Below are 19654 nucleotides of genomic sequence, written 5' to 3'. Positions count from 1 at the left end.
GGCCTTAGTTCTTCTTTCATTCTCTTTCTCCATTCTTCCCCATTCCTGTCTTCTCTAGGAGTTTGCTGCACTGGGCTGCACAGGGGAGCACCACAGGGGAGACTGCAGAAGTCTCTGGAAGGCTAGAAGACCTGCTCAGACAGGAGCCTCCAGCCTCTGCTGTCCCTACTGCAGTGTCTGATGAGTTTATCAGAACCGGGGGCAGAATCTGAGAGTTAAGCTGCCTGGAAGCAGCACCAGCCTCTGCCCCCTAGACCGAGTTCTCCGGTGGTTTTGAGTGGGACTTTTGGGAGCACATAGTGACAGCTGTTCCTGTGGCCCCACCATGCGCTTCTGGAGGCAGTGCCTTGTGTTTGTGGGCAGGAATACTTAGATGCCAGAACCTAGAGCATGGGCTAGCTGGTGGGACATGGCTCCCTTGGTCCCTCCAGCCTTCTTCCAGGTGCTGTGACACGTGGTGCCAGGTTTTACTTGCAGTAAGGTCTACACTTTGAAGATGGTGGAGAACTGAATCTTGCAGGGTGCCACTCCCATTGGGCCTTGCCTTTTGTGTAGGGTTCTGCCTAACGGCAGCTCCAGGCTCTTTCCTCAGGGTGGGCAGTAGAGGGAGAGGCTTTAGGGAGGAGGCAGGCCTGCTGTTCTCAAGAGCACCCTGGGAAACTCTGCCTCTTTCCTCAGTCTGGGTATAGAGTGCCAGGGATTTGAGGTCTGGACGACTGGGCTTCTGGGGTGTGTGAGAGGAGGCAAGGAAAAGGGGGAGAAAGGTGGGAAGGAAGGGTGCACACTAGGGGTTTTGGGAGCCACCTGGCCTCACATGTGACTTAGGCTGCCATGAAAGAGCAGCCTTGAAGGCAAGACTGAGGTTTAGAGGTATGCAGAGCCTGCGGGAAGCTGTAACTGCGGTACCTTAAGGCCAGCAGTGATGGGAGCAGCATGATGGGTGGCAGGAGGGGGTCGGCTTGAAGCTCTAGGCCTCCGGAATTTGGGGGTACCCATGGGCTATTCTTCCTGGACCCCTGAGAACCTGCTGTGCATCCTGGAGCTGGGAGGAGTTCTTGGAAGAGCACCCAGAGACTCCAAGAAGCTTTCAACATGGCTAGCCCACTGCTCTCTCCATCTCGCTCCCTGCTTCTGCCCAAATGCCAACCTGAAGCAGTCTAACCAAGCTCTTATTTCTGCGGTAAGGAGCCCTGTGTCAGGTTGACAAGAAAAAAACAAGAGGGAAAAAGAGGAAGCCAGAGAACGTGGAGCCCAAATGAGACTCGAGATAAAGCAATTACCTGATCAATACGGGTGAAATTGAGTAATCCAGCTGATCAATACCATGGGCTCACACACTCCTGCTCCCAGCCCAATTCCCTCCTTGTACCTCGCTCCTAGAAATTCATCTGTCAGTCCTCCTCCCAACCCAGCCTTTGGGTCCCTGAAGTGCCACCCTTGCCTCCAACTGGTGTCAGCTTCCACCATGGCTCCTCACTAACTCCCTGCTTTTCAGTGGGTCCCACTGCCTCCTAAATTGACTGCTTTCCTTGCTCCTTCATGTTCCCACCTTGATAAGACAGGGCCTACAGCCTAGGTTGCGTAGGTAGTGAGAACTAGTTCTGCCACACCTGCTATTTGACTGTTTTCAGAGCAGTCCTCCATGTACACAGCCCTGCCCACAAGCTAGTGCTGGCTGAACTGAAATCTGAGGTAGGCAGGGGCCTAGGAGGAGGCCCTGGGCCCCACCCATCCAAAGGTGCTTGTAGGGGCCACCGCTGAAGGCCACTCACCCCTCTGGGGACTGCCAGTGTGTAGGCAGGGACTTGAGAGCTGTGGTTTCGGAGACAGGGTGAGGGCATGAGAACCTTCTCTTACTGGGAACGACAGAGCTCATCTGCCTAAGTGCTGAAAAGTGTGGCAACCTGAAGTTAGCTGCAGGTTCAAGGGTGTGCGGGAGTGCCTGAATGCGTGCTCGTGAGTTATGTGTAGGGTTCGTGGGGTGCAAAGAAGGGCCATGGAGCTGTGGAGGTAGGCAGGCCTGGGGGAGGAGCCAGCATCCTGCCCCTTCACTCACCTGCCTCCTCTACTGCTGGACTGAAGTGCCTGGGCTGGTTGAATAAGTGCATGGCCATGACCACTGCTACCTGTTTTTTGGCAGGTTCTGTTGGCTGTCTGTGGGGCTGCCCTCTGCCCCCACTGCATCAAACTGTGAGCCCTTAGAGAGCCAGCATCAGCACACCAGTGCCCAGCAGGCACCAGCCATAAGTTGGCTTGGTGGCTGGCTCTCTCTGGTCCCAAGGTTGGTATAGGCAAGTGCAAACACATTTCCCGTTGAGAAGCCCAAGGTCTTTAAAGCCTGCAATAGCCTGCCCGTTCCCAGCACAGTACAGCAAAGCAATGCCTGAACCAGGAGCTCAGGGCTATGGGGTGCTCACTGTTGACCTCGGCCATTCTCTTAACTTCCCTGCCCCTTGTTCTCTTCATTGGCATAGTGGGGATAACAATAGCTCAGTTCTGCAGCCAGAGTCCCAATTAACCTGTTGTTAATCTCACCCTCCTGGGACAGAGGCCAGTGAGTTCCTGCGTCCCAGGTTCTGAGGCTGGGACATATCCGGTGCTTGTGGAGTAGGCTTGGTGGACTGACAGAACTGAAATGGGGACAGATGCCTGCTGCTATTCACCTCTGTGGTCTGGGTGTCATCTCCCAGGTTTATGCTGTGCACCCTGCAGTCTGCTGACGTAGTCCCTAGGGACTGGAGCTGGGTGAGAGCTTGGGTTGGGCTCCTCCTTTCCACATGGGACCATCAGCACCCTGCTGGGGTAGGGAGGTGGGGTAGGTGGAAGGAGTAAGACTGCCTGTTCTTCTGCATTCTGGGAATGCTTTAATCTGTGCTTTCTTCCCTTCCTCCAAAGTCTCCTGGCCTCTGGAGCCTATCTAACCAGATGGGAACCTCCACAGGGGCTGGCCATTCCAGCAGCACTCTGGCTAGTCTCAACTCCAGAGTGGAACACCTGGCCTGAGAGCTGAAGAAAACTCAAGACTGGCTTGCCCAGCACATCCTGATTGTCTGATTCTTGGCTGATGGGAGGGGGGAAGTGTTGTCCACGGGCAAGGTGTGATAGTATGAGTTCTGTAGCCAAGAAGCCCTGGCTCGGGTTCCTACCTTCACTGGCTCTCAGATTCACTGTGTGTGTTTCACAGTGGATGTACACTTTACGTTGCTGTCTGTGAAAAGGCTGGTGATACCCTCCTCCTCCTCCTCCTGGCAGTGTTAAGCCAAGAGTGCAAGGCTCCACAGAGGAAGGGACTGTAAGGTTGGAGCAGCTCTGCTTGAATGCAGAGCAGCTGGCACCCAGGGACCTTCCTGAAGGCTCCCCTCTGCAGCACAGGGATGAATTCAACTCCTTACAAGGCCCGAATCAGCATAGGCGGCCCTTATAGAAAGGCTAGCATGTGCCAAGTACGTCACTGCCCTGGTGCTCAAGCATTGGGTCTGGGTCCGTGGCAAAGAATAGGCTGGTTATAGAGGGAAGCCAGGGTCAGACCTTCCAAACTATCCTGGAGTCCACCTATGGCTTCTTCCTGGACCTCTGCTCAGTTGCCAGGCCTACCTCTCATTTTCTTCTCTCCTGCTTACCATCACTCCCACCTCTTGATTCAGAATCTCAGTACTAATCACTAAGTGGTCCCCTTAGGCTGGCAGAGCCTGCTGCCTAGGATTCAGCTCTCTGTGCACAGCTTGTTCTCCAATGAGTCTGTTTCCAGCAGCAAGGGGGCTTAGGAGAGCCTACTCCTTCCCAGCCTGCTGACCTGTCACCATCTGCCCCTGCCTAAATGTTATCCTCTTGGGCACATCGAACTGGCAGGGCAGCACCACAGGCCCAAGGCTTTCTGTGCCCTCACTGGCAGACTCAAGCTCACCACAACCAACAGACACCTCGCCCATCTCGAGGACCACCCATCCCTGCCTGTGCTTGCTTTTTAAGTCACTGCCACTCAACTTCACCTTCTGGAAATTTCTGTTTTGGTTGTTCGAGACAGGGTTTCTCCAGGTAGCCCTGGCTGTCCTGACTCACTCTGCAGACCAGGCTGGCCTGAACTCAAGAGCTCCACCTGCCTCTGCCTCCTGAGTGCCGGGATCACAGGTGTGCGCCATCACCACTACCTGGCTTTTTAAATAACATTTAACACTTGGTCTCTCTGTCTCCGATGGGCAAACAGGCTTACCTGTCTGCACCATTTTCCTTGGTAGGTTATACGGCATTCAGTAATCAAAATTCCTTTCTCCAGTTCTTGTCCTCTGCTGGGAATTACTAAGTTTCCCTAGTACTGACTTGCCATGCACTTAAAAAAAGTCCAAAAAAACCATAACCACAAACCCATATTTATTTTGTAATTCACACATTATAGTGCCCACCGTTATGTAGTGACTTGAATTCAGTTTTTGTTATTTATATTCAAACTGTCCAGTTGCCATTTACTCTGTAAGCCCAGATCATTTTCATCTCCTGCAAGAGGAAGCCACTAGCGGCCATGCTCTGCTTCTCTGGCAAGGACCACCATGCTCAGTCTATGGACGTGTCTGGTTGACATGCTCGCACAGGCGAGAATCCTCACTACAATCAGTGTGCAGGAGTTCCTCCCTAGCCCTATCGCTGCCTTCAGGATGCTTTATTCTTCCAGTCAAGGGAACAGACAGGCTTTGGCACTGTCAAGAGAGGCCCCCAACTCTGCTGGGCTCCCAGAGGAACTGCAGAGTGGGTGAGCTAGCAGAAAGCCTGTGGCATAGCGTGCAAAGAACAACAAAATCAATACTCAGCAAACATTAAGTACCCTTTGTTTTTAAATTTAACTTTAATTTTTGAGGTAAAATACTTCTTCTTTCGACTTCCATAACAAAATACAGAGCTATCAGATACCCCTGGAAAAAATATGTATATTATACATATATTTCTATAACATTACATCATATATATAATATATATGCAAAAATTTTGAAGACTTTAGAAAGCAGAACATGTAAAAGGCACTGCACAATGGTGCTCAGGTTCCTTATATTTTATGTACATATACACATCTTATTCTGCTTACACAGATATCTAGTGAAGTCATCTTCACATGTGAACGTCTCATTCACAAATCCCTGCATCACAAGTTTATAATTCAAAGAATGCCTAAACATGTTGAAACAAATTAACGCATAACTTTTTCCAAGGAGGAACTAATTAGAACAGTTCTTTGAAGACTGAAGCTTTCTCTAAAGCCACATAAAAACATATGCCTCGCTATCGTTTACACAAGAAAAAGCACAAACACAATTATGGAATAAATAAAAAAAAAACAAAACAAAAAACAAGGGACAAACAGCTAAATGATACCCACTTGGCAGTGGAATATAACTTTTTTTAATGCTGCTGGAAGCTTCTTGGCCAATGGGTCACTAGGGTTCCTTGCATCACTGGGCTGGGTTTAATGCAGTGCAGCCTGACACCCAGGGGACATGGATTCTATGTGTCTCTAGAAAAACAGGTGAGCTCAGCAATGCTGAAGCTCCTGAGTTTGCTACTTTTTCTACAGCTAAAAAAGCAAACTGTTTAAATGAAGCTCTTGATTAGTGAAATTTCAATAGATTTACACCTACAAAGTTTTACACATTTGGCACAACAAAATTTAGAAAAAACAAAGAGAGGGAGGAAGTAGGTCTAGTGTTCAGCCCCCTCTCACCTGGCTGTTGGACAAAGAGCCGCTCACAGACGGCAACCATCTTATTTCATACCAGCAGGCTGGAGGCAGGAACCGCCAGGAACAGGCCAGGAAGAGAAGAAAACTCTCATTCCTTTGCCACAGGAAGTATCAGTGATTGACACATTTCCTGGTCCACTTCCTGAGCAAGTCCAAGTTCTGCTCTGTGGAGAGATCCTTCCCCAGATCCAAACTCCAACTGTGTGCAGTGCCAATCAACCAAGAAATTACTGGTGGAATGGCAATCAAAGCAAACAAACAGCAAATAGTTTCATAAAAGTCCAAAAACATTTTTCATGGAGTTCACCATTTTGACTGATTTTCAAGTGTAAAAGCAGTGGCTTATTCAAATGGAAGCAGCATCTAGGATTAATTCCGGCACTTGGGTCTAGGGGTTTTTTACAGGTTGCATCATGGATTTTCCTCCTTTCATTTTAAAGGCCCCATGTTTCTATTCCTGAGTCACAATGACACTTGCTAGCCATCCCCTCTAGCTGGTGGCCAGCTAGCCTCCCTGGTTTGATGGGCAACAACAAGCAGAGAGCCCTCTTCTACCGGCTTGGCTTGCTTTTCAGAGGTACGTCGGGTGCAGAGAAGGAAACTGATCAAAACCACCACCAAAAGCAGCAAGAGTGGTGAGACTTTGTGACTTGATCAAAGCCTGAACCACTAGAGACCACTCAGTCCCTTTCCTGGGGAAAGACAGTCATGACAGGACACTCATCAAGAAATAGTAATGACGCCCCCAAGTCAGGTGATGTCTCTTATCAGTTCTAATGTGTCCTGAGCTCCTTTTGTGCATGCACTTCAGTTAAACAAAGCAAAGACCAAACACTCCACCACCAAAGGACAACACTCAAGTGTTACTTGACATACAGAATTTTCAGCTAGGCGAAAGTGGTGGAATGAGTTACAGCTCTGAGGTGCTGAATGCCATCCCTTGCCTCAGCAGAATCGGAACCATCTGTTCTTGCTGCTCTGAGCCCCTCAAAGCACATGCATGCACAGAGGAGGCTGGTTGTTGCTGCTTTCTCTGCCCTACTGTGAGTGTTTTGTTTCCCAAAAGGTCAGTATCCTCCCATTTCTTTGAAGTTGCTGTAGGAGAATTTCCCATGAAGAAATGACTCCTATCTGTGAACTCTATTTTGTGAATAGTCAACTGATCAGAACATCTGGGCAAACGGGGATCACAGGATGGCAACAGGGCAGACACCAGCTCTTCCCGCACACCCAGCCTTTTGGCATCTGGGAACTTTTGGTTATCAGGCATCTGGTCAGCACCTCCCCCCTTCCATCAGTTTCAACAAACCCTACTTTGATAACTACAGGCTATCATCTGCCTTTCATTCCCACAATCTTGCCCCTTTGCCACCCGGTCTGGTAACATCAGAGGGTACAACTGTCAGCTAAGAATTCAACTATGCCTCAGCATCCCTGGGCTATCTGATCAGTGTCCACGCCCTCACAGGTTCATGTTGACAGACCCGTATCATCTTAAAGCATGTTCATGGTTAAGGCTCGACTTAAGGAAACAGTAAGACAACCAGACACAACAGAAAAACATCTTCAGCGGTGCTATCCCGCTTCCTATAAAACTTGCTCAGTCACACTTGGTTTGCTTTCCCAAACCAACAGTGGAAAAAGAAAAATGAAAACCATTTCTGTCATTTGTTTTGTTTTTAAAGGCATTGGGTTACTTCCTCTGGCCTTTTCTTTCTTCCCTGATCAAGAGTTTACAACTCCTCATGGCTTTTTAATAGGTGAAGTAGGTGAAAGTCCAAGGAGCTTGCAGCCAGGCTTCCCTCCCACCTCAGCCCTGAAGCTGAGGGCCAGGCGGCCCTGTGCCCTCCCTGCCCATTATAACTGGCAGTGCACTCACATGTCTTGACGATATTATCTAAAAACAGGGAAAAAGCCAAATGTGTGCCACCCCTCCCCCCAGACAGAGAGCATGCGTGTGACAGAGAGTGTTGGGGAGGGGAGAGTAGAGAGCATCATCTAAATGTCCCCCACTCTAGTAAGCCTACAATTAGCTTTTTTCTCTCCTGAAATAAAGAAATATTTCATGCTTAGTATTGTTTCTCACCACTCAACCTTCCAGCCTTTTCCTTTTATCTCTCTCTCAAAGCAAAATATTCCATTATTGGCTTTCTATATATATAGCTAAATACAATAGAAAGACTATGGATCCTGAACTGCAGTGGGACTACAAGGTATGTGGACCCTTACAGGGCTTCTCAGGCAGAATTAGTCGTAAGCAGGAAACAGGCTCCTTCCCCCACAGTTCAACAGCTTCCTACTCACCAAGAAAAAAAAAAAAAGGGTGTTCATATTCCACTTAATTTACAACACAAGATAATCGTCTCATCCTCAACAGAAAAGTCCATGCACCTCCCGCCCCAGAATCTTGCTACATAAATTGTGTCTGATTGGGATGTGAACAGCTTCCCTTCCACTGTGGTTTTAAGCATCGGCAGCGGCAGCAGCCACTGTAGCCAGGCCCTGGGGCCTTGCCCCATTCCACAGGAACTTGCCCATCTTACTGAGCTCCCGGGCCTCAGGGTCATCATTCCATCGCCTCTTCAAGCGAAGCTTAGGGGGCATCAGGGCATCTTCTTTCTTCTCAGACACGCTGGGCTCCTTGCCAGATCTGTCCTCCCTGTCTTCAGTCACCTCTAGGGGCTTGTCACTGGGGATGCCCTTGGACACAGAGGGCCAGGTGGGTGAGGGTTGGGCATGTACTGCACCTTTCCCCTTCTCCGTGGTCCCAGTCTGCATGGTGTCCTCTTCCTGGGAGTGCTCTTCCTTTTCTTGGGTCGGCTGCCTGAGGCTCTCAGGGCCCTTCTCAGAGGTGGGCTCCACCTTAATTCGAGAGGGAATAGGGGCACTGGCCGGCACAGGGCCATGTGTGGCCTCCTCACTGCTCTCCACCCTCTCTCGGTGCTTCCGTCCAGCTGGTGGGGGCTGCAGCTTGATAGAGAACTGGGATGTCTCCTCAGAATGCATTTGGCACTGCAGGGGTGGGACCATGAGCCCTGGGTAACGGGGAAAAGTCCGAGGACTCAGATGGTAGTTGAACACAGAACAGGCCTGAGAATGAAGGTAGTGTTTCATTTCCTCTGGGTTGAAGGAGAAGCAACTGCTGCTGGTGAAGGGGCTCAGGCCTGGTGAGGGACTATAGGAGAACATGGTGGGAGTCAAGGACAGGGCTGGTGAAATGGGGACATTGAGGACACCTCCTCGGCCAGGGACTGGAGAGACAGCAAAGGGACTGTGAGGATCAGGGTACATTGTGGGCCGAGTGAAGAGAGGAAGCATTATGTCTGGCTTGCGTTTCTGGTGGCCAAGTCCTCCTCCACTAAGAGCATTTCGAGAGGGCATGAAATCCATGCTCCGGTGCCAGTCAGAGGTCGAGCCATCTTCCAGGTCTGAAGGCTCCACCTTCCTATCAGTGGTCCCACCTGACTCAGGACCGGACACATTCAGGGAGCTAGCAGAGAACCGCCCTGGCTGCATGTCACCCGTAGGAGAATGGGTGTCTAGAGGTGGGAAGTGGAACCGGGAGGCTGTTGGCACTGGCGGAGCACTCTGAGGGACCACACCTGTGACGGAAGAAAAGAAAAACGTCTGCTGCCACGGCCACCTGGTTACCCGACGGCTTCACCTTTGCTTAGATTAGCTACGGGCACAATGTCAAGTGACAACAGGGGACAAACCTTCTACCCAGTCTGAGGCTTTTTCAGGGCTGTTGCTTAGGCTGGGGGAGCCGACACAGGCCAGTAAGCCCAGCACTCAGGTCTGAGTCTTTGAGGGCAGCCTAGTGTTCACGTTCCTCTGGCCTCTTACTTTGCTATCCATCCGTCCTCCTTCCTCCAGCAACGTCGTTCGTTCAGTTGTGATCAACACCCACTGCCTACTGTTTAACATCTCGGTGCTCAAGACTTTAGCTGGATGAATGAATGTGTACAAGAACTTGTGCCCTGCAACTCTATTTCAGTTTTCAACTTCACGAGTTAGGTTTTTCTCACCATCATAATTTTGGCTATATTTATAAAGCAAGGAAACCCAGCAGCAACACAGCCAAACAAAATGCATGCATGGAGCTGCACTGAAAACCCAGACTCCACCTCATGTAAATGGACAGGGACAAGGTCTTTAGTGAAACAGAAGTATGAACAGGTACGTTTGTATGGTTTATCTTTATAATTTTTTTTTTTTAATCTCAGAGATTCCAGTCTTTCTCTATCTGTAGCCCAATGAACCCTATATAATGATATCTACTTCTGTTGTTCTCAAGCTCTGGGAAGGAGGCTGGGAGGAAATTCAGAAGCTACTCTTTCTTCTCTCCTGTCTGACTGCTGGCAGGCATGATGGCTCATGCTTATATTCCCATATGATATGCTTATCGTATTGGGAAGCTAAGGCAGAAAAACTATTGTGATTTGAGGCTAGGTTGGATAAAAAAACAAATTCACCTACCAAATTTCAAACTCTAAGACAAAACTACTTCACACTAATTTGAAAAGCTCATAAATTCTCAATTTCCCCTAAAAGCCCTAAATAAGGCCTAAGAAAGCTGCCACCTGAAGCTTCAGCTGCCTTTAGGTTCCTGGGAGGTATCAGTTGCTGCTAACATGGTGATGTCCACAGAGTTCTTTATACATGAGGGAAAGATGAAAGACAAAAAGGGGGAGGGAAAGTAGTCAAAGTCTGGTGGTCCAGGAGAAACAACAGGATTTAAGATATGTTGTCAAGACTATCGTTTTGACATATAATGTCAGATATCTGACAACAGTTGTCCTCAGGCAACTCTGCAGCAGGTCACTGTGTGGGAGATTGTGGCTTTCTTGGTGCCCATGGCTGAGAGACACCTGTCAAAGCAGCATTTACCTACAGGCATTCATCAGGAAACAGTTCTCCTGTAAGCCTTGTTTTAAAGGCTCCTGAATTAGGATTAATTATTGAGATTAATAATTAGGAATTTCTGCCTAGCGAGTGGAGGGGGGAGTTGTTTCTAACATGGACTCAGTTGCCTGCTTTTGGATCACCTCTCCCTGGCAGCACTGCCTTGCCTGTGGGATGAGGCACAGGGGATGAGGATATGCTCAGTTCTGATGTGACTTGATGTGCTGGGGAGGACTGATATTGGGGTTCCCCTTTTCTGGGGGAACGGGGGAGGGGAAGGGGAAGGTGAGAAAGGGGTACTGGGAAGAGGGGAGGGAGGGGCACCCTTGGGATGTAAAGTAAATAAACTGAAAAACAAAACAAAAACAAATAAACAACAAAAGAGACATTAAATACCAACAAAGAATCTACTACAATACAGTTTGTTTCAAATTGCTATAATGATATTTATTACCCTGAATGCTAATGTAAAACAATTTTTTTTTTTTTACATTAGCTTATGATGACCTTGCTTATGATTTAAATAGAGCCAAGACGGGTCCAGGCCAATGGATCGCTTCTTTAGTTTACTACATCAATTAAGAGTATGTTATTTTTATTATTTTGACTTGACTTATTAAAAGAAATCTTATCTAAGGGCTATAAAAATGGCTCAGTGGAGCTGGGCGCAGTGGTGCATGTGTGTAATCCCAGCACTCGGAGAGGCAGAGGTAGGTGGATCCCTGTGAGTTCGAGGCCAGCCTGGTCAACAGAGCGAGTCCAGGACAGCCAAGGCTACATAGAGAAACCCTGTCTTGAAAAACCAAAAACCAAATCAAACCATCACCAACACAAAGGCCCTGTGGTTAAGAGCACTGCTGCTCTTAAAAATGACCACCTGAGTTTGATTCCCAGCCCACAACCATCTCTAACTCCAATTCCAGGAGATCCAAAACCCTCTTCTGGCCTTCACAGGCACTGTACACACGTGGTGCAAATAAACACACATGCATGCACACACACACACACACAGGCAAAACACAGAGATAAAAAAGTTATTTTAAAAAAGTTACTAGTTAAAAGTGAAAATTAATTTGTTTATAATCTGGAATGCAGTCTACAAGCTATCAGGATAACATGGAGAGGAAAAGAAAGTCCTGTTGCCTAAGCAAGACAGAAATGCTTAAGCCAAGTCAGTTCTGTGTTTATTTTTAATGGTGTCTGTTCTGGTCTGTATACACACACTAAGGCACACTGCTCAACTATTAGAGGAAATAACAGTCATTTCCAAATGCACTTACATGGGGTAAAAGAAGTGAGAGTAGGGCTGATTAACAGGAATTCCCCCCATTTTTATGTATTATATATTGAGGTGTCAAATCTAAGGTTCTGTTTGAAAAACAAGCAAGTAAGCAAGCAAACAAACAAAAACCCCACTGATAAAAAGTGCTAATATGAGTACTTGGAATAAGAGCGCATTCTGGCAGCCACATGAAAGGATCAGAAACCTGAACCTTAGTTCTCGGATCTTCCACCTCGTAACCAGTTCAAATAAAATGCTATAGTTTTTGGTGCTCCCTTTAAAAATAATGCAAATAAATAAGTTCTTTGCCTAGGTTCAAACCCTGATCCTAGCCACGTGTCTCTGAAAAAAATTATCTTTCTGGCCCTGTTTTCATAATTAGGAAGTAATAACAACCCTAAAGTTTGAGACATGGTTAACATCTGTGAGGCTTTTGTGCACAGCAAGTCATATGTTGTTAAAATTTGTTTGTTCTTTTTGAGGCAGTGATTCATTATACAGTCCTGGCTGTCCTGAAACTTGCTACTATGTAGCCTAGGCTGGCCTCAAACTAACAAGATACCCACCTCCCTGCCTTCCAAATGCTTGCATTACCAGCATAAGCCACTATGCCTAGCTTAATTTTAATGATTCAAAAAAAAATTAATATTTTTAAATTAAAAAAAAAATAAATACTGTTTATATATGGTTCATGTTATATTATTAGAGCGACACTATGTTTCCTGGGTAGTTATGGACAAGAACACCCTTGTTCTGAGAGAAAAGCCATGACACCTGCAGTTAATCTCCAGATGTAAAAAGTATCTGTAAATAGAGACAAAGCACACAATGGCAATGATGTTAACCACCCATGATCAGGTGGAGGGTGAGTATTCAGTTCTGAATTAAATTCTTCCTTAGGTTTCAAGTTTTCCCAAACAAGTATCGAAAATAGGGTGGTGGCAGAGACGAATTTGAGAGACAGGTTTAGCTTGCCCTGTCCCCACCTACTAAGAGTTAACCATTTTAAACCAGTATATTCTCTATCTCCCCAATGTTTCTTCGGCAAATTTGACACACAGACAGACAGATACACACGTATGCATTTATAAAAGAGTATAAAGAACAAAGTACTTGGATTACCAGCATGAGCCACTATTCCTTCCTTCCTTCCCTCTGAACTTAAAGAGAACCACCCGCCTCTACTTCCTGAGTGCTGGCATTAAAGATGTGCACTACCACACCCAGCCCTGGCTTAGTTTTTAATGGTTCAAAAAAAATTTTTTTTTTCAAAATTGAAATACGGTTTCCATGCAGGCCATGTTATACATGGTACACACATGTAACATGCATATATAGAGATAATAGACACTGCATATAGATGTACCTTTGTGAGACGGAAACTCTTTATGCAGCCAGCGCTGGCCTTGAACTCTTGATCCACCTGACTCAGCCTTCCAAGTGTTAGGACTGTGAGGTTGCACCAGGCTTGGTTTCTACAAGCATTTCAACACTACTCAAATATTGGGTACTCTACCCTAAAGTGTCTTTTGGGGTTTTCAGGTTACCCTGGAAGTAAATACACAGCCCAGGGTAACCTTGAACTCCAGCCCCTTTGACCTTCTACTTCTCAGGTGCTGGGGTCACAAGCTTGCTCTACCATGCCCAACTCAACCCTAAACTAGTAGCAGTGAATAAACAAACGTGTGTGTGTGGGGGGGGCAATAGTCATACTTACAAAAGTTCTGTATTATCTGGTTTTGTATTTGGCCATATATATTTCTAGCTAAAACCAGAAAGACCAGAATAGTTCCACACATTGACTCTCCTCCAGGGTCTAAGTCCTGGGACTGACTTTCTAGAGCACTCACTACATCCCATCTTGTACACCTAGAATCTTTCTTTCTGCTAACTCCTAAATTCCTCAAGGAAGAGACCTTCCCCATGCTTTCGTTTTCTTAAGGGATTAGCACAGTGGCTAACACATGGATGAACCCTAATCAAGTGGAAGAATGCAGGACACATTGAACAAGAGCATGGTTTAATAGTGGAATGAAGAACTGAGCCTACTTCGTCTCTGACTCTGTTGTCTTCATATTTGTAAAATAAAGTATCAAGACATATATTACTAGATTAGAAGCATAGAGATACTTCACCAAATCAAACCTAACCAAACCAAACCAAAGTATCTTTATAAAGTAGATGTTCAATAATGTTACTTTCCTTTGTCGACATTATGTGAATTTGTTATAAACATTTGGTCTATGTGGGAAAAAGTTCTCTGTAAATAAATCAGTGGTTCTCTGGCATTGTTCTCTATACCAAGAAGCCAACAACCTAAAAGGACAGTTTACTGTTTTTGCTTTTCCTGGGATTATTTTAGTTTTTTCCTTTTTTTATGTACTGAGAGTTGAAGCCAGGGCCTTAAACATGCTAAACAAGTGCTCTTCTGGGCTATGGTAACCTGGGACTTTTGATTAGCATCCTGAAACTATTAAAGATCCCTGCCATTTTAATAGTTTTGGTATAAGAGATCACTGACTACCGTCAGGTTTGCAAACCAGAGCTTCTACAGACCCATATTCCTTGCCTGGGAAAACCAGATTACTGCCAGGGGTAGCAGGACATTCTACTCAAGTTGTCTAAGGGGTTGATCTTCTGGGCTTTCACTTGATGAAAAAGGACCAAAGAACAAGAACAACATTTTAGGGGATGGAGGGCAAGGTTATGAAGCCCAACACATTTCTTCAAAACTAATGGCATATCTATCAGGAGTTCTACTTTCTCTAGGCACACAGGGAAGAAGCAAGGGTAAGAAACAGAGGAAACAGGATTCCAGGGGTTAGAGAACGGCTTTGATTTCCTAATGCAGTTCCCTTAGGCACAGGGAAAGAAACAGGCTGTAATTAGAGTTGCATTCCAACCCCCACCCCAAATGCATGCCCCAGGGACAGGAGGGAGTGGTTACTGGAGAGAAGGAACTGCAGCGAGAGCAGTCGAGCTAAAGCTGCCCTAACCTGTTGTGTGTAGTAATTACAATCTAAGAAGATCTGAGTATTAGATTCTTGAAGGCACACCCGCCTCTAATTTTTCAAGTTTCTGCCAACCTGACTACTTTTCTTCAAAATCATTATGTTTTCTTTGCACAGAATGCCACAAAGAACAGTGATAAAACTGGTCAAAATGGTACCTGACACCTGTAATCCTAACACCTGGAGGATAAGGCAGGAAGACTGACTGCTCTAGGCCAGGCTAGCAACAGAGTAAAGGTCAAGACCAGCCTGATTACATAGTGAGAGACCTGTCTCAAATATAAAAAAGTGACTCTTAAACAGGGGGTTAATTTATCATCTTTTAACCCCCTGCACACAAACATAAACCCCAAAAGCAAAAAAGAAAACTCTAACCTCCCAAACAACTACATCAACACCTTTGTAAGTGGCTGCATCTCCATCAAGAGGCAGACCAAAAGGCTGTGAGCTGTGAGCAATGCTGTAACTTGTACAGTATAGGGGGAAGCCTGCTTGCACTTAAAAGGAGAGGTGGCTAGGTAAGTCCAAAGCCTTGCACTGAGGACCGGTGCTGAGTGCTGCACATCAAAGACTCAGCCTTTCACTGCGAACATGTGAACTTCCTCTTCTCTGATCAAGGATGCTGTGGTTTTGATGACATTCACGTGATAAGGCAGAGCTTGTAGTTTCATAGAAAATCGGAAATGCTTGTAGAAACAGGTTCACAGCTATCAAACAGCCATTGGGTAAGGTGTTAAAACAAGTCTTGAACTTAAAGTTCAACATAAACCTATGGACTTATTCCCCAAAAGTAGTTTAGTAATATCCAGGAGGCTGAATATCATGCCTCTAAAAGGGAACTAAACCAAGTAAACTAAACAAACCTATTAGAGTAGTGCATAGCCTATTAGCCTTTCAGGTGAGGATGACCTGAGGTAATCTCAGGGACCACATTATATCAATGATTCTAAAATCTCCTTACACAGTGCACGTCTCAGATTTGGGTTTTTAAAAAGTCTTTTAAAATTCCGAATCCACCACCAGCATCCATATCTTACCGCTTGAGCGGATGTTGATGAAAGGGTAGCTGGGCACCACCAGCTTGTTGAAGTTAAACTTGTACGTGAACCTCTTCCCTTTTGTCTTATGAAGGATCCTCTTGTTGTAATAGTATCTACAAAAGAAGAATTCATGGTACAGCATTTGCTATACTGAGGCAATTACAAAGATCAATTCTGGCTCTAAGCATTGCCTATAAAAACCTTCACCATCCCTTTGTAGCCTGGAGTTAGGGCTAAGACAGCTCACTTTACTCATCCACTTTCAACTCAGCTGTAGTCTGTGTAGTCTTGTTTTAACATCCCAAACACCTTCCTCAGTTCTAACCACTCACCTTTTCGTTTCTCTACGGTTTCACTCCGTAGTCCACTTCCTTCCTGCGCACTTTAAATAACTGTCTAGTTTCTTTCTGTCTTGCCCAGGTCAGGTCAAGTCTTCTGGGAGATCTCAGAGGATTAGTCAGGAGCCAAGTGCAAGGAATAAACACAGAACTATAAATCTGTTTTATGGTAGCCAGTAAGACAATGGCATGATCTGGAAACAGCAGGCATCCTGGCCTGCTTCGCAAATAGGATGTGGAAGGCTCCAGAAAAGAACTTTACACAGATTTTACTGCACAGATTTAAACTCACACTACTGAGAATGAAGAGACAGAAAACTTCCATCTACCTGGAATCTTTGGCCTGGTTTCTATTAAGTAGCATATATCACACACTACCTGCTGCTCCTTTGAGGACTACAAAGTCATACAACTGAAAAACTGACAGAGAAGAGAGAATGAGAACTTAGAGTGAGCATTCTTTGGACATGCTGTAGCAACTTATAGACTGAAGAGGGGCGGCAGATATGCTAGGTGAGCAGCTGGGTTCAGAGCCACTCAGCAAGTCTCTGTCTCACTTCTCGGAGAGCCTAAAGAAGAGAAAGGACAGGAATTTGCCAATAGGGAAGTCTACACTAATCCTCTGGATTACACAGGAGCCCTAGTCCATGTTTTACCATATACTCTTACCCACTACAGAGCAGAATCAGCTGTCAGGAGCCAGTGCCAGACACCCTAGAATTCCCTCCTCTTCACCTCCTGTGCCTCTAAGCTCCAATAGCTCTTTACTCACACTTTTAAGTTACACATTACTCACTAAGAGATGCGCCTTTCATCACCTGACGCCTGTTAGATGACACTAACAGCACTGCACACTTTCCTGCTCTGGGGGCTCCTTCCTCTCACCTGAGGGCCCGGCTCAGCTTGTCATAGTTCATCTGTGGCTTGCACTTCCTGCGGCCCCAGAGGCGAGCCACCTCATCTGGATCCTTGATGACAAACTCCCCGTACTCTCCCTGCTGCCAGGCGATGACATGGCGGAACTCTTCTTTCTGCAGCAGCTCCAGGATGAAGTGCCACAGCTGGATCTGCCGGGAGCCTGGTGATGACTCCGCTTTGTAGGCCCAATCTGGAAACTGATATCCTTAAGCATAAAAAAGGGCAAGATCAAAGTACTTAGGAGTTAGGTACAAACATGCCAATATCCCGCTCCACATTCCAAGGCTCACAATCTCTAGAGTACTTTGCAAACACACCATTCCAGTCAGCTAGGTTTACGATGAAGAGGAGAGGAAAAGATGGAGAAATTACCCATACTTGTGTAATCACTGAGTCTAATAAAAGTTGGGCAGCAGGTACCTAGGTATCCTAACCCATTCCTTTTCACAGATTCCTAAATGTCAAACCTACTTTTTATTAGGGCATGAAAGTTCTAAAAACAAAAAAACAAAAAAACAAAAAAACAAAAAACAAACAAAAAAAAAAAAAAAACAAAAAACAAAGATAAACTAATGTTTTAGGAACATATGGCAGAAAACCTTATCCCCTGACACTAAAACTTAGAATAAAGGTGTGTGGGCTGCACAAGCAAAATATTCATAGGAAACAAGCCTACAACCATCCTACCGACATCTACAGCCATGAGGCTGTTGATTGCAGTTTAACATCTGCCAACTAAGCCCAAGTGGGGAGAACAGGAACCACAGAGAGGGACATTCCAGATCCATCACAAATGATTAGCCCCTGCTCACCTCCACCGCCTTCTGGCTTTTCCACGATGCTACAGCCTGCTTTCATTTTTGCCCTCCTGCTGAGAGAAACAAGTCACACGATTATTTTGAGATACTATGAATTATCTAACTAACGTTTGGGGTTTTTTTTTTTTGGGGGGGGAGGCTGTGCCTTCTTTTTGCCTTTACTTCTTTTCAAAGCCTTTTGTCTTTCAAACATGTCACCTCTAAACTAGTAATCCTCAAGTCATCAAATGATGGTCATCAGCCTCAAAAGCAATAATTATCTCTCACCTGACTTTAGCCACAAAGCGTAAACACTGTCCTTAATATTTGCTTTCTTCCTTCTGACCAACCCTCCAACATAAAAAAGGGAACAGTGAAACAGAGTCAAAAAAAGGCAGCAAAACCAAGCCAGACAGTTTGTTTTCTATTACTTGACAAGCCCATATGCCAAGATACACAACACTGAGTTTACCCAGATACACCAATTTTAAGAGTGCAGAAAAAAAATCCAAATCCCTACTCGAGAAGGAACATATGATTCTGAGCATTTACTGAATTATGTGAGGTGGAGAACATCATCTTTTGGTCAGAAACTTCGAACAATATTCTGAGACAGAAAGAAACATGCCGTGCGTTCAGCCACTCTATTCAAGAAACATATCACTTTCCTAAAATTTCATGGAAAAAAAAAAAAAAAAGTAATGCCAAACCTTTAACAGGGAACTAAAAAGGATAAAGTAGGTACTTCAGATCCCCTGTCAGGGGTGGAAGGCAGCCTGCTAGGATATGAACTCGTTCATGCAGATTTATAGTTTCTCATTAAATCGCCTATTCCTAGTAGCGGACAGCTTTGTGTCAGTCCTTCACCAAAGAAGAGAGGGTGAAACTGGCAGGGAATGACGGAGGAGGCGAGAACAGACTTACTCTCAACACTGCACAGTGGACAGGAAGCCCTGGCACAGAGAGCAGGTCTGGAGCAACCGCAGGTGCCTCAGAGGCCCCAGGGTGGGGTGGGACCAATTCCTAATCTTGGAAATTTCATCTAACCTAGAATTCCTCTAGGTGTTCTGCATTATCTTTCCCGACATATACATTATGGAGAACGGCAAGTTTCAGTCCACGAAAACACCAAGGACTAAGCAGCTGATAAATGGCTCAAGAAAGGAGGTAACAGACAGACACTGGCTCACACAGGATATACAGGGGTAACAGGGCACCAGGGCTGGGCAGGAGCTTCCTCTCCCATTTCCGTGATAATGGGGTTGAAGAAACACCGATTTCCCCTAAGCTCCGGGAAGCTGTCCTGGACTAAGTCCTAGATTGCGCCGTCGGATGGCAGGGCCTTCCGCTGCTCCCGAACACCCTTCAGCCGGGTGGCTGTGGTCTCGTGCTGGGCGACGCCCGAGCCGGACGCCCGCTCGGTCCTCCGGCCCCGACATGCCCATCAAGCCCCTCCGAGTCCGCAGGCGCGTCTGCAGGTGTCCGCGATTCCCCGAGGGCGCTCGGTCACCCGGCCGGCCTGCCAGCGGGCTCGCCGCGCCCGCCCGCCCGCCCGCCCGCAGCGGCTCCCGCGGCCGCTCGCACCCGCGTCCCTTCAGCGCCGCCCGCGCGGGCCGCGACCGCCGACGCCGACCTCAC

The 19654-nt window shown here is 46.6% G+C and overlaps 1 protein-coding gene across 3 annotated transcripts; it reads right to left on the bottom strand.

Moving 5' to 3' along the window:
- Positions 1-4818: 4818 nt before the first annotated feature.
- On the bottom strand, positions 4819-18086 carry Etv3 (ETS variant transcription factor 3). Of its 3 annotated transcripts, none has more exons than XM_055596572.1 (4): positions 18032-18086; positions 17187-17424; positions 15961-16076; positions 4819-9327 (listed from the first exon to the last, which is right to left on the bottom strand). In XM_055596572.1, exons 1-4 carry the CDS (start codon positions 18075-18077, stop codon positions 8189-8191), a joined length of 1539 nt encoding a protein of 512 aa, XP_055452547.1. In that variant the 5' UTR covers positions 18078-18086; the 3' UTR covers positions 4819-8188. The 3 variants fall into 3 exon arrangements, with proteins under 3 accessions (XP_055452547.1, XP_055452549.1, XP_055452548.1); XM_055596574.1 differs by having other exon boundaries at positions 9197-9327; positions 15944-16076; XM_055596573.1 differs by lacking the exon at positions 4819-9327 and adding an exon at positions 12983-15630.
- Positions 18087-19654: the final 1568 nt, after the last annotated feature.

The sequence above is a fragment of the Psammomys obesus genome, unplaced genomic scaffold (assembly GCF_907164565.1).
Source record: "Psammomys obesus unplaced genomic scaffold, mPsaObe1.curated_primary_1811, whole genome shotgun sequence".
NCBI lineage: Eukaryota > Metazoa > Chordata > Mammalia > Rodentia > Muridae > Psammomys > Psammomys obesus.
This window is presented reverse-complemented; position numbering and strand designations above follow the sequence as displayed.

Bases quoted from the DNA above. Each gene is read 5' to 3' on its own strand.
- Etv3 (XM_055596572.1), bottom strand. From the start codon at position 18,077: ATGAAAGCAGGCTGTAGCATCGTGGAAAAGCCAGAAGGCGGTGGAG. The intron at 16,077-17,186 runs GTGAGAGGAAGG...CTTCTTTTGTAG, and splicing joins AAGCTGAGCCGGGCCCTCAG to ATACTATTACAACAAGAGGA. The intron at 9,328-15,960 runs GTAAGATATGGA...CTTCCGTCACAG, and splicing joins CATCAACATCCGCTCAAGCG to GTGTGGTCCCTCAGAGTGCT.